General features: G+C 40.2%; 1 protein-coding gene across 4 annotated transcripts in view; it reads left to right on the forward strand.

Moving 5' to 3' along the window:
* SEMA6A (semaphorin 6A) overlaps nt 1-16,398 on the forward strand; it is a 116,133-nt gene that overhangs the window by 61,350 nt on the left and 38,385 nt on the right. For all 4 annotated transcript variants that reach the window (XM_030968415.1, XM_030968417.1, XM_030968416.1 and 1 more), the window contains exons 6-12: nt 148-249; nt 3,001-3,091; nt 6,355-6,474; nt 7,536-7,624; nt 8,528-8,745; nt 11,858-11,989; nt 15,290-15,445. In XM_030968415.1, the coding sequence (XP_030824275.1) occupies nt 148-249; nt 3,001-3,091; nt 6,355-6,474; nt 7,536-7,624; nt 8,528-8,745; nt 11,858-11,989; nt 15,290-15,445 (908 nt within the window). The remainder of the gene's footprint in view (nt 1-147; nt 250-3,000; nt 3,092-6,354; nt 6,475-7,535; nt 7,625-8,527; nt 8,746-11,857; nt 11,990-15,289; nt 15,446-16,398) is intronic.

Here is a 16,398-nt window from a genome sequence, read left to right on the forward strand (position 1 = left end):
TTAGTTAAACATAGTCAAAATAAGGCCAGAGTATCACAGTGGGTACCAGCCAATTTAATTTTAAACATGTGAAATATCACTGCTTAAAAATGAAAACAGATACTCAAAATGCAGTAGCTGAAATAGGTTTTTTTTATTTTTCTTCAGGATGAATGTCATAACTTTATTAAGGTTCTCCTAAAAAGAAATGAGGATACACTGTTTATCTGTGGAACAAATGCATTCAACCCTTCTTGCAGGAACTACAAGGTATGTAATCTGTTTGCAGAATTTCACTTATGCCTTGTCTTTTGGTTGGATGTATTGTGACTATGTTGGCAGTAGCATGAGATTGTCCTTCACCTGTGCGCCATTCAGCTCTGAAACGTTTGTCCTGACTTGTTTCAGTGCTACCGACTTCAATGTGGATTGGATTTCCGAGAAAATCTCAGACTGAGTACCTAACTCTTTGCAGCTCCTGCACATCAAGAGTATTGCAGCTTTGCATTGCCCCCCCATAGGTACAGAGTCCTTCAGATCCCTGCTTGGGGCTGTAGTCCCACCTCAGAAAGTTCCTCAACTTGTCACTGACACTCACATCAAGTCATAGACTAATATTGGGGGTTACTGCTGAGTAGCATGTTCTAATATTTCTGTTCTACTGCTCTCAATCACAAAACCAGTTCTGAAGAAGCCTGGGGACATAGCAAGCAAAACGTGAGTTTCTTGTGAGCCCCCAGGATAGGGATGCTGTGGAGATCCTATGGCTTTGTGTGCTGTGGGAGTGATGGAACAGCTAATTCCGCAAGGGGCACTACAGCAGGACAGAGAAGTATTCCTCACTTGCTGGGCACCTGCAAAGCCAAAACATTGTCTGGAGCAGTGTAGAAACTCTGCTGCTCCCTGCATACTTGACGTTAATGCTCTGAGGCCAATTTATTCCTTTGGCATAGTGTATCTCAGGAGTCTTCATTCCAGTAGGACCCACTTACTGAAATATTTCCCATTTCCTTAGGCTTTCACCATTATATTCTGATATAACTCCCAACAGTGGATGTCTCTGGTGTAGCTTTGAAATTAATTTATTTAGGCATTTGACATCCAGACTCTGCTTTTCTAGGCACTGTTATGTCCCACAGGTAATTTCTCATCTTTTTTTCTGGAAAAATAAAATTCAGTTTTACTAATGCTGCTCCTGACAAAATTACAACTGCCATTTAGGTTTTGGGTTCAGAGTTATTGGAAAAAAGCAGAATAAAGATGTTAAGAGCCAGGAAAACTACTTCCCTAATGGTATTCACTGTGACTGGTGGTCTTCCTTGATTTTTGTGCGATGATGCTTGACCTCATTTAGCCACTGTAATGGCTGCAGTTTAGAAAACACAGGAGAGAAGTGCAGGGTAGTCTTCCAGTCTGTGGAGGAATAACCAAATTTGAGTAATACAAGCATGTGTCATGGTAACTGTGAGGTACAGTTAGCTACTCTGTTAACAGCTGTTTCTTTTATTCTTTCTTTCCTTGCCTGCTCCTAGTATGCAATGAAGCTTCTTGATCACTGGGCTGTATTTATTCTTCTACTACAGTTTGCAATTTTTAATTTTTAATCTCTGAATTCCATTAATGAGGCTAACAAATCTCAGCCAGTCTCCTTGTGTGTAAGGTGTCTTTTAGATACAATTATAGATTTCTTTGACATCTTGATGTGAGGCATATAAATGGCCTCCTCCCCCTTACTCCAGAGTTTTCATCCCCTGTGATGCAGGGCTGGATAGTGATCCCTCTGGCAGTCTTCAGAAGGCCTCTGCAACACCTACCCTGGCTTTTCCTGCATGTATGCCTTCATAATACAGAGAGAGAACTAAACGTGTGCCAAACAGAAAGCAGGGCTGCCCCTCAAGTGTGCCAGTGGTTGTGAGAGTGAGCCCAGCCTGTGGAGCTTGGTGCAGGAAAAGTTACTCAGGACTCTAACTCATTTCCTCTCACTATCATGTGAAATGCTTTTCAGCCTTTGAGTAAACACAACTGACTCCCCTCAGAGTGGACTTAGACAGAAAGGATACATGACAGAAAACAAATGATCACAAATCATCCACTGAAGGGCTTAGAAGCTGTAACGTACAAATTAAAAGTTTATTTAAGCGCTGTGTGGGTTGTCATGCTCTGTGAATCTTTACTGTGTGTGATCTATAGAGTATGCGATGGACAAGTTGCATGAATATGCTACAAAGGTTCTTATTCCCAAAATACTGTAGTATAAGCATCTTAAAGGGGTAACAGGTGTACAATTCTCCTTTAGCTCACCAAACCTTCTTGAACTTCATGTAAAGTCAATCTGTATATTTGTGTCATTTTCAGTGCCCAGGGTGAATTTATTTCCCAGGAGTTACATATAAGCCTCAACATTTACAATTCCTGCACAGATTAATTCTTGCCTGATGGTAAGAGGATTCTCTATGACACCAACTCAACTGGTATAGTAAAACTTGAAGAGCATCTTTCTGAATATGCAAATCAAGGAAGACAGCACCACTGTTGAGACTAGAGCAGAAGGACCTCTGGACTTGGGGGAGAAAAATGCACACAGAGATAATTGTCCTAGTGTTGTTTCTTCTGAATGCTGTGGTTTGCAGTCTTTTCTGTGTATAAGAGCGCTTCTGTTGGGTCGCTGGTGAGGATAAATTTTGGAGCCTTGCCAGAACCACAGACCACATAGACTGCTACAGTTCAAAACAAAACATGTGTGCAGATAAAATATAGACTGAAGACTTCAGTAAAATGTGTCAGGGTGAGAATTATTAGCTCCAAAGAAGGCCTGACTTACTGGACATACTTTTTTCAGGCTTATTTTATTTAATGCCATGATTTTTTTTTCCTAGTTTTTACTTCATAGTCAGGAGTAGAGTTAGAGAAAGGGTCTTCTCCTGTGCCCAGAAAAGAAGAAACACTGTCATAAGCGTCATCCTGGGTAAGAAGTTTTGTTTCTTTGTTTCTCTATCTGAGGAGCTCCCTTTGATTTTTCAGATGGATACCTTGGACTATCTGGAAGAGGAATTCAGTGGAATGGCCAGGTGCCCCTATGATGCAAAGCATGCCAATGTTGCGTTGTTTGCAGGTAAAATGACAGTGATAAACTTTTTACTTTCTGTCCTGCCCCCAGGCTTGGTGTAACACTGTGCCTCTTGCTTGAGCCCAGAATGCCTAAATCTAAATTGTGTCAAACAGAGTAAACCCTGACTAAAAAGAGGGGGTAAGGAAATCCCTAGCAAAAAAAGCCTTCCCTTCTTTGAAATTAACTTCACTGTCATCAACATTGCATAAAGCCTCAGTTTCCCAGATCAATATTTCAGTATTTCCTGTATTCTTGATAATATGGCCTGTGTGAGGCACCATTTTTGGCTGCATTCAGCTTCTGTGAACGTCAAAGGAAGTCAAGGCTTGTGTAAGCTTTAATTAGGATTAAGCAGGATATGCTCATTAACAACTCTAAGTCTAAGCTAACATTCATAATAAAAGGAAGTTACAGAAAATGCTGTGGCATGCCCTTTTCTAGATCTAGAAGGAAAGGAAAGGTGATTTTTTTTTTTAAGCTGAAAACATCTTACTATGGTCTTATCAGCTGCTGTAGACAAAAGGAGAGAAGTGTATTGGCTAGTGGTGATTAATGCTGCATGCAGCATAATAGTGTTAACTCTGATTTCTACTATGATAGTTAGAAAAAGTGAAATCTTATAAATGAGGTCAATTTTGGCTGTTGATTGTATCATATTTTTTTATATCTCGTCAGAAATTCCTGATTAAATTATCTCTTTATTGAACTTCTCCTAGTGTGAACCCTGCTGATCTTTTCTTAGATCTGGCTGATAGATAGGTGGTGAAAATAATAAAAACATCATGATAATGTGAGTCTTCTTCAACAGGTGTGATGCTATAAAACAGAGTCGGGGCGCTCACATGGAAATAACTAAGCTATTCCTCTGAAGATTTAAGACTTAAGCCATTCTCAAACACGTCTATAGCCAAAGGGCTCTATTAAGCACTACCATGTTTGAGGTATCATCATCTGCCTCACAAAGGAGAGATTTTGTAACCTGTTTCAATTTTTTTTTTTTTTACTTTTTATAGTGCAAATAAATGGTCCTTTTGTTCCAATAATAGTGATGATGATAGTTGTAGTATGTGATTTCTTAATTACAGTCACAGGCAGGAATATACAGTAGAAATTCTCTAACTGTAGCAAGTAATTAATAAAACATGGAAATAGAGAAACTCCTTCAAAGAAATATTTTTCCCATGTATCTCAGACTCCCTATCCTTTGTGCAGCCTGAATGACCTTTCAGAAGGGTCTTTCTCAGTGTATTGGCCAAGAACGAGTTTATGACCAGCCTATTGTAAACTTTCACTTTGAATGCAGCTGAAGTTCAGAAAGATGACTCCAAATTCGTCACTGCAGAAATCCTTGAATTATTTGAAAATAAAGAGAATATTTATAGAAATGATCATTCTCCTTCATGGTGATTCAGAATAAATTTGATACAGTTCAAATAAATATTTGTAGAATATGCCTCGTAAATCTGCTAGCTTCAGAAAATCCCTGCTATATGTGTCTTACATATTGATACCCATGCTAACTTTTCGGAGTGCAACGAAAAGCAGTTTCAGAACAGTTTAGGGCACTAATCCAAGTTATCTGAGTTTGTTGGATGCACTTACATGAGTATGGCTCTTCTCGCAGCCTGTAACTATTTCAGCTGATATATGCGAATTGTAGTTGGTCGCAGGAACTTGGCAGGAAAGAAAATAAGAGTGTGGTTGTATAAACATGAGTTCAGACATCCATATCTAAACAACTGAGCTTTTTATTCTATTTTAAATTGGGGAGGGGGACACATGTAGTAATTATTTTTTCTGTTTTGCTAAGAAAAAATGATCATTCTTAAGTAGCCAAATAAGGACAAGAATTGCATGAGTCAGAACGAAGCATACAGTACTGCTAATAAAAAACAGTCTGAATTTTAAATCTGGAGCTGAAATTCACAGACTCACAGTTTCTAGGGTTGGAAGGGAGCTCTGGAAATTATCCAGCCCAACCCACCCTGCCAAGGCAGGGTCATCTACAGCAAGTGACACAGGAATATGTCCAAGTGGGGCTTGAATGCCTCCAGAGAGGGAGACTCCACAACTTCCAGAGAAAGGCTGTTACAGTGCTCTGCCACCCTCAATGTAAGAAAATTCTTCTCATGTTGAGGAAAGCTCTTGAGCTTTACTTTATGGCCACTGCTTCTCATCCTGTCGCAGGACACTACTGAAAAGAGTCTAGCAACCGCCTCTTGGCATCTGCCTTTGAGACAGCTGTATGCATCAATTCCGCCTCAGTCTTACACTAAGTCTGAAAGTATAATGAGGAGAGCTTGACCAATAGAGACCTCTCTGCTTTATCCTGGGAATGTTCTCAGTGCTGGTACCTTCAAGGCAACATAATCTCTGTCAAACAAGATGTAGATAATTCTTGTTTTTATGCAGACACAACAGAGAAACAATTTTGTGTGCTCATGCTGCACCACTTGTTCTTCCAGCAGACAGCATGTTCAAGATCTATTTCACACATAAAAACAGTCCTGTACAGTTACCATGACCTGCAAACAAAGTAGACAACAAATAAAATTTTAAAATATTGCTGAAACTTGTGCTTTTATGTCCTTATAGTTTTGTATGTTTTGGTTGTCCTTGGGGCGCCATTTTGTAGGCCCTTTCTTATCACTTTTCCTCCATTCTTTGAGAGGAATGCATAATTCATATGGGAAATGCCTAAAATGCATGCTAGAAAAGAAATATTGATAGGCAATCCTCCTCCATCTCTTTTCATTTCTGTTTCAGCAGGGCTCCCAACATGTTAGTTAATTTTTTGTTAGTGATCTTTGCCAGAGCAGAAGTGCTCTCAAGGGGAGAAATTTTCATAAGCATCAATTAGCTGACAGTCTTCAAGCTCTGTCTGGTTTGCACTCCCAGTTGAAACTAGCAGTTCTGTTATATTTGTTTTGCTGACATACCTAAGCAGAATTTCTGAGTATTGAACTAGTGACATGTGACTGGATAGGGTAGTTCAGTAGTTCAGACATACCTAAACTGAAGAAGAATTATTCCATAAGGTTATTTTCTTCCACAGCATCCTTCTGAAATTATCATTCTGCAGAAAAGTGAGTTGCTTGCTCAGTACTCAGTTGCGTTTACCTGGCTGGATTTTTTTCCTTCCTTCAGTGTTCCTAAGGAGACTGTGATGGATTTGTTTTCCCTTCTCACGTAACTGGTGAGAGAAGAAGCAATTGTACTATATCTAATGCTTCTCCCCCCTGGTTTCTTCTTTCCTTCCTCCCCAGAGGGAAAGCTGTATTCTGCCACAGTGACCGATTTCCTCGCGATAGATGCGGTCATATACCGGAGCCTGGGAGACAGCCCAACCCTGCGGACAGTTAAACATGACTCCAAGTGGTTGAAAGGTAGATAAACAAACAAGGCAAAAAAAAGCAGCATCTCTGATGAGAGTCTTGGATTTCTGACAGACCTCTTTGTCATTTCATTTCACCAATGCTTTCTGGCAGAAAGAAGGAAGCAGATTGCATCTCTTGCTTAGTTTGATCTGTTTATCTCTTTCACTCCTCTCCTGACCCAAAGTTACTGGATTTGACAGAAGCTGTGAGATGGGTAGATCAGAATATATATTCCAGTGAGCTTTCCAAGCTGCATTCCACCAGTTTACATCTGTTGGATGGAAAATTTGGAGCTTGCGGGGCTCTGTGTGCTTGTGCTGTGTTTGAAAATATTCCTGCCACAGCACTGTTAAGTAACAATCAAGGCTTTATGAAGTATAGAAAGTTTGTCCTGTAATGCTAAGATTCATTAATGAAACTAAAATTGTGGGAATATTGCACAAAGTCTTTCTGTTACAGTTCTTAAGGATTGTACTGCTGCCATCGAATTAGGCAATTTTTGTGCTCTAAATGCCCTCATTGTTAAGGATTGTGCTGTTTAGCTTTGTGTAGGTGTTGAGAATTGTTAGCATTTGGAGTGATTTTAACAGAGAGCAAAGCCATAGTTTCAAGTCTTTTTCTGCATGCAGAAATGTTTTGCCAGGTGTCAACTTTAGCTGTCCCACTTTGCTTGCTGCTACAGACACGTGTGGGCAGAAACAGTTACGTGGTTTGTTATTCCCTCAGCTCACAGACTGCATGCCATAAAGAGCACTGCTTGGACCCCTCAGGCATACAGTTATAAATGCCTGTTTACCTTTCCTCTTACTCCATGCAGGGCAGACATATTAGTGGCAGAGACTTAACTACCCTGCAGTGATGTTGTACAGACTTGTTCCTAGCTCTCCTGTCCCCAGACAGTGATGCTTCTGCAGCAGTGATTTGTTTGTTCTGAAAACTGATCAAGTTTGTCAAGCACAGATATTTCACCTCTGGATGTTATATGTGAATGTGTTTGGCTTCTCTTTGCATTCTGTATCCTGTACATGGTGCCTAAATCAGGTGTCTTGCGTTGCTGGTTTTTTTCCTAGAGCCCTACTTTGTTCAGGCAGTTGACTATGGCAATTACATATACTTCTTCTTCCGGGAAATAGCAGTGGAGTACAACAGCATGGGAAAGGTAAGGGCAAAGACACTGCCTTGAATGACTTTGTCAGATTGAGGAGGAGGAAAATTTATGCTATTCTTGGACCAATGCTGTTACGAGTGACCTTGAAATGAGAACCATAAATCATGATGACAAGGTCAGCACTTTGAAAAGATGCCTATTGCTCAAGCCAAAAGGTTGGCTGGAGTGAAACATTGCACTGTCTTGAAAGGAAAATGTGTAGTTTCTTACAGTGATGATGTATGCTAGAGTTTCTTTTCTGAAATTATAGAAAGCACAAGGCTAATGTAGTTAGTTCAACACAATAGCTAATTGTTAAAAACAGATTCCATAGCAGGAAGAAATTTTTCTGTAGAAATATGAATTAGGGTGCTGAGTAAACAAGGGTAGGAATTTTGTGCTGTGCCATTCTGCAAAGAATAATTAAACACTTTCTGCATTTTTGCTAATTTCACAATAGCTTTCTGATTAAGCAGTCAGAAAAACTGACCAAGGTCACAAAGGTGGAGAGCGGGAATAAAAGCCCAGCAAGATTTGCATAGTTTTTAAGTGCTGAAAACACAAGAATTGGAGCAGCAGTGTGGGTTGCAAGGATTGTGAATATGAAATGTGCTTTTGTTTGGGGAAATAGAAAGCTAAGCAGTCTGTATGGAAATGAATTTTATATGGGTTGAGAACAGATCTCCTGAAGGATTTATGGCTGTGTAGTAAATGCCACAGTCTTATCTTTCATAGCACACTGTTCCAAAGCTTAATTTTTCTCTGTTTCTTATTTGTCACAGATTATAGAAAAGTGGTATTAAATTAAGCACCTCGCTGTGTTATTCCAAATGTTTTAATAGCAGTATTCCAATGAAGACTGTAGGTCAAGCGAACATTTAATTTTCTCCATTATTTTTGCTCTATTCCTTCCAGGTAGTTTTCCCAAGGGTGGCCCAGGTTTGCAAAAATGACATGGGAGGATCTCAGAGAGTGCTGGAAAAACAGTGGACTTCCTTTCTCAAGGCTCGGCTGAACTGCTCAGTTCCTGGCGACTCACACTTCTACTTTAACATACTGCAGTCAGTTACAGATGTTATCCATTTCAATGGCCGGGATGTTGTTTTAGCAACATTCTCCACTCCATATAATAGGTAATAGCCACAATAACATTTTACCTTCTATTTCCTCTATGTTTTGCTTTTCACTGCAGTTCCTTTTTACTTTATGCAAGCACAAGAAGCAATCGCTCGTACAACATAATTATTTTGTACCCTGCACTTACCAATAGCTGTGTTCAATTTTAAGGCACCCTGCTATTGCTTACTTCATACCTGGTAACTTAGGGTAGCTTTCAGCCATTTACTATTCAGCCATTTACTAGGACACATTCCTCAGACATACTTTTCTTTACAAGGGAATAGTTTACACCAGCCACCAAGAGGTGTTGCAGTGTGTAACTTGCATAATATTATTCCAAAGAGAAAATACAGTATTTTTTTCCTCACAAAGAAAAGACTGTGTCTGTCCTGTCTGTAGCTAAACCTCCAAGAACCATATTATCTCCTTCTTTTTGTTTTATGCATCCCTGGTGACTCTTGCATTGATCTTTGACCATGCATTGACCCTGCTGTCCCCTGACTCTCCTGGGAGAACCAAGGTCTTGCTGGCTGGGAAGGAGGGTCCCCAGAACACCTATTTCATTGTTTGCATGGTTATCCAAAAACATAAATTCATCTGTAGAGATTTTATTACTGTTACACATTTTAGCGTGTTTCTCTGGAAGTTATTAGAGGAATAACTGTATCTAATTATTGAGAACTCCCAAAGAAGTTAAAAAATAGTAGCTTTCTAATTAAAAAATATATCGCAGTTTCATAGAGTAACATTTGAGCTAAAAGAGGAATTTTATTGTTGAAATTAATTTAGTTTTGCTGTACCCTTGCCACCCCTTGTCAAAGCCTGACCTCTCTAAGGTCATTCACAGAACTTACTTCAAATGAGAGTAAGCCTGGACCTGTAATGTAAAATCACCACTTTTGACATCAAAACAATAGAAACTGCAACGGAATAATTATGCCACCAATAGGGAATACAAGCTTAAATTAAGTTGATCTCTTTTCGTGCAATCTGGCTTAATAAAAACACGTGAACAAATAGAGATTCAACATCAGAAAATAGATTTTATCTTGCAATTATCTCAAAATTGAGATTGTACTCCCGCTCTGCTAGTATTTCCTGTGGTGTTTCATGAATAATTCTTTTCCTTAAGTATTGCATTTTAGAATCTAAGTACTTGGTGTAAAAAGCAAAACACTATTTTATAGGCCGCAGCTTTTGCCAGACATGGAATATGACAGAAAAGCATATATTTATTCTTGGACACAGCTTTTTAGCAGACCTGGCAGCCCGGAAGGCCAAGCCTGTCCTGGGGGGCATCAGGCACAGCATCTCCAGCCAAGCAAGGGAGGGGATTGTCCTGTTCTGCTCTGCTCTGGGGCAGCCTCACCCCGAGTGCTGGGGCAAGTTTTGGGTACCACAATATTAGAGGGATCTAAATACATCAGAGACCATCCAAAGGAGAGCAATGAAGGTGGTGAAGGACTTTAGGGGAAGCCATATGAGGAGTGAATGAGGCCCTTGGCTTGTTTAGCCTGGAGGAGAGACTGAGGGAAGACCTCACAGCAGTTCAGAGCTTCCTCATGAGCTGAAGAGGAGGGGCAAGCACCAGTCTCTGCTCTCTGGTGGCCTGTAACAGGACTCAAGGAAACTGAGTCATAGAGGTTTAGGTTGGATATTAGAAAAAATAGGTTCTTCACATGGAGGGTGGTTGGGTGCTGGAGCAGGCTCCGCAGGGAAGTTACCAAGCCTGACAGATATCAAGGACCATCTGGACAATGCTCTCAGGCACATGGTGTGATTCTTGGGATGTCCTCTGTGGGAGGATTGGACTTCAATGATCCCTGTGAGTCACTTCTAGTTCAGGATATTCTGTGATTCTGTAGTTCTGTGAAACCTGCTTCTGACATAAATGCATCTCTCATTTTTCCTCCACTAAAGAAAGGTTGAAACAAATACCTTTGGTCTCTAGAACAAAGTTTCCTTCTAGACTGAGGTGGAAGAGATTCTTCAGTCTAATCAGAGGTCACTCAGGTAGAAACTAGTGTTGAGTTGTAGTCCAGTAGTTCATAGGTGGCTTGGACCTCCTTGGCTGTGACCCACAGTGCTCTATCCTTCCCCACTGCATCATAATACAGACCTGTAATCTGTCACCCTCACAAGTAAAAGACGTTGCAGTCCTTTGAGCACAGCAATGCTTCCATCCGTGTGTAGTTATGTGTTGAGCACTTGTAGTAGTGTGTGACACACCTCAGGACTTTATGGTTGGTTTTTTGTCTTAAGGACTTAATTCAGCAATGTGCAAAATATTCTAGCTGGAGTGGGTCTTCAGCTGTCTTTTAGGATGAGGCCCTCTGTGTGGCCAAATACACCCTTGACCATCTCTTACATCCACATATATATGGCTGCCTCCATTTAAAACTCCTACTGTGCAGAATCAGATTAATATTGAGCTTTGAAGTTTCCTTCTATATAAAAAGATGAATCTGTGGAGATCAAAATAAAACTACTGTACTGTCTCTCAACTTGCTTTTTTTTCTTCAGTAAAAAGCATTTTGAAATTGTTTACAATTCAAATGGTTGTTTTTCTATCAATTTATATACCTTTAGGAATTTAGCTTAATCATCTGTAACAGTATTATAGTTCCTACATTTTTTCTTTGATGTATAATAACCTACTAGCTAAAAGCAGGATTGAAAGCCTCAGCCAGCTGGGTTCATGCTATTTACCCAATAAAATCAAGTGGTGGGAGTCAGACACAAATACAGTAGCTCATGTACAAAATAAATAAAAAATAGGCGAGAAATGAATATTTCATGCTTCCAAGTGACTGATCATGCTAAATCCACACGCCTTTCAAAAAGTGTGTAGGTAAGAAATTAACTATGTGTGGACAATGCTGTTGTGCAGTTGCATTCAAGTATCCAAAAAACTGAAATTTGCAATGTTATGATCTTAATATTAAATTTGTTTCTATAAGCTCTTTCATTTCATTGAGTAGACAAAACTCCTGAGCATAGTTAACTCCTTTTCATTGGGAACACAGTATTGAGTAAAGGAAGGCTTCTATAGAGCATATTTTTTGCTCAAGGTTTTATGTATAACTGCAGAATGAGTAACAATTTCTGGGAAATGTCACTTTGCAGCATCCCTGGCTCTGCAGTCTGTGCCTATGACATGCTTGACATTGCCAATGTATTTACTGGGAGATTCAAAGAGCAAAAGTCTCCAGACTCCACATGGACACCAGTTCCTGATGAACGAGTGCCCAAGCCCAGGTATGTTCCATGTGTAGTGATATTGTTCAGTTCCTTCATACAGGCTACAGAGGCTTTTTAATATTTTGAACAGCCTTGTAAGGTGCAGATACAATTATACATATTTAAACAATAAAGTAAAAGTTGAGTTGAATTTGGATCTAAACTATGCAATAGAGATTTTTCCACTTAAATGACATTTGTGTAACATATATCAGGCCAGCATCAGATCCACTTGGTCAGAATAATCACTTAAGAGTGGTGTGAGTTACACAGTTATTGTAAATTGGTTCAGTAACAGATATATCTCATTACAAAGCTTGCACCCATTCTGCAGTTTGCTGTTCTATGATTAACATGCAGTTTAAGTGCCACAGTGGCTGATTTATGAAGAGCAAAAAAGAGCATTCCACCAAACTAGAGATTCAGTTTACTTCATTCCTCCTATGAGTTGTTTTCCCCACTTCCACATGTTTGCATGCATCTCCTCTACTACATTCTTCATATTTCTTACAAGTACCATTTCAAACAAGTTGCTGTTGACAGACACTTGTTAACTCATTGACACCAATGGCATTTTGTTGTGAGATATTGAGATGCATATAGATAAATCAAATTCATTTATCTCACTTAAGCTTTGCCACTCTACTGCATGTTTTACATTGCTTGTGATAGCTTAAATAATTTCAAAAGAAAAAGGCATCCAAAGAATTCAGTGCAGTGTTGAACACCTCAATATAAGAAGAATATAAAGCTGTTGGGAGTATCCAAAGGAGGGCTACAAAGATGTTGAAGGGCCTAGAGGGAAAACCATGTGAGGAGTGGTTGAGGTTGCTTGCTTGCTTGAAAAAAGGAGACTGAGGGAAGACCTCATCACAATCTACAACTTCCTCATGAGGGAAAGAGGAGGGGTGGACACTGACATCTTTCTGTTGTTACCAGTGACAGGACACATGGGAATGGCCTGAAGTTGTGTCAGGGGAGGTTTAGGTTGGACATTAGGAAAAGGTTCTTCACCCAGGGAAGTGGTTTGGCGCTGGAACTTGGGCTCCAGGGAAGTGGTCACAGCACCAGTCTGACATAGCTCAGGAAGTACACTCATGGTGCTCTCATGGCACATGGTGTGATTCTTGGGGTGTCCTGTGTGGGGCCAGGAGCTGGACTGCAGTGGTCTTTCTGGGTTGGCTCCAGCTCACAATATTCTATGAGTTTATGAAGCTCCGTGGTGGACGCTGAGTTTCTGCCTAGTCCATCATGTTTTGGGATTTGCCAAGTGTAGTATTACTGTGCTGTCTGTATTCTGAAGTTGTCATTCAAGAGAAGAGCTTGAAGGTGACTGGAAAATTGGTAAATTCTGTGTCTGTTTTCAGTCTGAGCCTTAGTAATGCGGTTTCTAGCAGTGTTGCAGGACTTTTCTTCTTCATTTTGCAGTGTTTCAAACATGTTGCTGACTACAAAGGTCTGCCTTGGGGGTACAAGGCTGCATGATGACTCCAAGGTTATTTGTTTGGACCTTGCTGAGATATATTGGCAGGGAAAGGGAAAAGAAGAAGGGGAAAGTGGGAAAGAATAACAGAAAGTTGCATTACGAGTTTGGGATGTGCCAATAGCAGGCTAACTTTTATGATGGAGATGGGATAATATTGCTCTTTCTAAGCCTGAAGGACATAATCTGAAGTGAATTGTGAACAGTGTTTCATGTAATATTTAGCAATCAATCTGCTCAATAGAAATAATCATTACTTCTAGCTCATGCTGAAGTACATGACAGGCACCTTTGAAACAGGGGCATTTTTTATCTGGGTTTCTCAGTATGATGCCGAAACATTACTGCCCCTATTGATCCTAACATTACTCAGAAAACTACCAGAGCCCTTCCGAGGTGTCACTTCCCTGTTTGGCCAGACAGCAGGTTTGCTGGGATTTATGTTGACTCGACTAAACCAGTTTTGAGATTAAAACAGGATTAATCCAATCATGCTATTAGGATTTAGGAGTAAATAGGCCTCCAGATTAGATACACAGAAACCGTAGACACCACAGTGCCAGAAGGTGCCAGGCTGTTCCCTCGAGTTCTCTGGGAATGTTGTCTCCTGGGTCAATGCCCTTGCAAGGACCTAGGAAACCAATCGTGCCCTTGATTTTTCCTTCTCTCCATCTGTTGCTAGTTCTACATGCAATTACAAGACAGCTAAAGTATTTTGGATATGAGGAGGCAAGAGTACACACTGTCTGCATGTAATGTTCCTTGCTCAGCTCTTGTAGGACCAGACTTGTTGACACAGTTAGTTCCTTTGTGTCCAATGTTCTCTTCCCACACAAGATTTATTTACCTAATAGTTGAATATTTATCTAAATCTGAGCAACACAGATGATAGGATCAGTCCTGTATTTTGTTCAAGTTGACATTACTCTTGATGTCAATGCCTTTACCCACAACAGAGTAGATGAAAATTGGATGATGCAATGTGTTTCAGAGTGAGTGGTCCATGTTTCATCTTCCTATCTCACAGTGGCCCAAAGGTTTGAAGAATCACAGTGCTCTGGAAAATGGGATCAAATGAGCCTTTTATTAAAGAAAATTACCTACACAATATTAACAAACAAAACATTTTGCTGATTCTTTGAGAGATGGCCTGTCCAGGCAAGAAGATTGTCCTACGTCTTAGGAGCAGGTAGATTTTAGAAATAGCATGAGCAGATTTGCATTTAAGTTGTTAAAGAAGGGCAGATAATTTTTCTGCCCTTGAAAGTTCTCAATGAGCTACCATTCTTAAATCATCTCATCCAAACTGAACAAAGGGTAAAAACAATGTTTACATAGATGCTATTCGGTTTGTCTTCAATGGTCTGTTTTCTATCAGATGTGACTAAAAGTAGCTTTTTTTCATACCTAAAAATAACTTTAAAAAAAACAACTTCCTACTGTATTATAGGGACTTCTTTTATTCCAGGAGTGAGCAGTCAATTAGGTGAGTTACATATCAGAAAACACCTGTGCAGTTGGGAAGCATCAAGCCAAACGCACACATGCTATGATTACATTCCATATGAATGGATAAATTACAAAACTGTGTGTGTAGTTCTCCTGATGAAAAAACTACTTTGTGTTCATGTGACACATTACGTCCTTTTAAGTGGAGGACAGAGCAGGATTTTAGGCTTCCCCTGAGGTGCTGAACAAGTCCACCATGCTTATCGATCTTCTGCCAAGTTAAACTCCTATAAAGCAGATCATATTGCAGTTAGAGCTTCATCACAAAAGGAAGCTTGCCCTCTGTCAAATTAGTTTTTCTGGCTTTACTGTCTTGTTTTATGTAGGCCTGGTTGCTGTGCTGGCTCTACATCATTAGAAAAATATGTAACATCTAATGAGTTCCCAGATGATACTCTGAACTTCATCAAAACACATCCACTGATGGACGAGGCTGTACCTTCCATTGTCAACCGACCCTGGTTCCTGAGAACAATGGTCAGGTACGTGCAGCGAGTGAGCTCTATCTGCATTGTAGCTGTCAAGTTATGCCAACAGCCTTGCTTCCAATACCCTCCAACTCTGTACATGCCCTGGTGTCCTGGGCATGAATCCAGCTAGGAATGGTGTCAGAGCTGAGCAGATGCTGCGGAACTCCCTGAGGAGCTTTCAAGATAGGAAAGACCTCAGTCTTTTCCAACTGTGCTGTGCTGACGCCGGATGTTGTAGGAACTGCTGTGCGAGGAAGGTTTAATCACCTTTTGGCTTACGGGTCATTGTTTGAGATGGCTCAATAAAAACTTCAGGCAAGGATCAGCAGACAACTCAGGAATATGTACGCAGGATACAAACACGTCTGCCAGGATATGTTCACAGGATATGTAGATGTCTGTCAGGTTATGTACTGGTAAGCTTTAATGTTTGCACAAGTGTATAGGGCAGAAGTAATTGCCTAATCTGCATCCTTTCTATGGCAACAAGAAAAAAATAATAACAGATTGAACAAAGACTCCTAAATCAGCAAGTGTTAAATACACTATCCCCTTCCTATCAAAACATATTCCCACTCTCTGCTGTGGTCATTATACTACTTATCTACCCTGCAGAAGTGAACAGAATAATGTGACTAACTTTTGCCATATTTTCTGCTCTTCCCCTGAGCAAAGGTAGAATATTGTGTAGGGCACCTTGCTCTGTGGAAAGGTCTGACTTTGTTTCAGTAATGTATCTTATGTCAGGTTTTTCTGTCAGGTTCTGTGCCTCCAACCAAAGATGAGAGTAGCAAGCTCCACAGGGTGCTTCCCTTTGATAGGCAGTACCATCCAACTGGTACCAAACCACCAGTATACTTGTTTTCAATAAAGTGTGTTACCCCAAGATTTGATTTCACCTCAGTACTGAACTTGCTTGGTGGTGGTCGTGTGATTATTTTTAGTGAGGTAAAATGGTGTTTAGC

The sequence above is a fragment of the Camarhynchus parvulus genome, chromosome Z, assembly GCF_901933205.1.
Source record: "Camarhynchus parvulus chromosome Z, STF_HiC, whole genome shotgun sequence".
Taxonomy (NCBI): domain Eukaryota; kingdom Metazoa; phylum Chordata; class Aves; order Passeriformes; family Thraupidae; genus Camarhynchus; species Camarhynchus parvulus.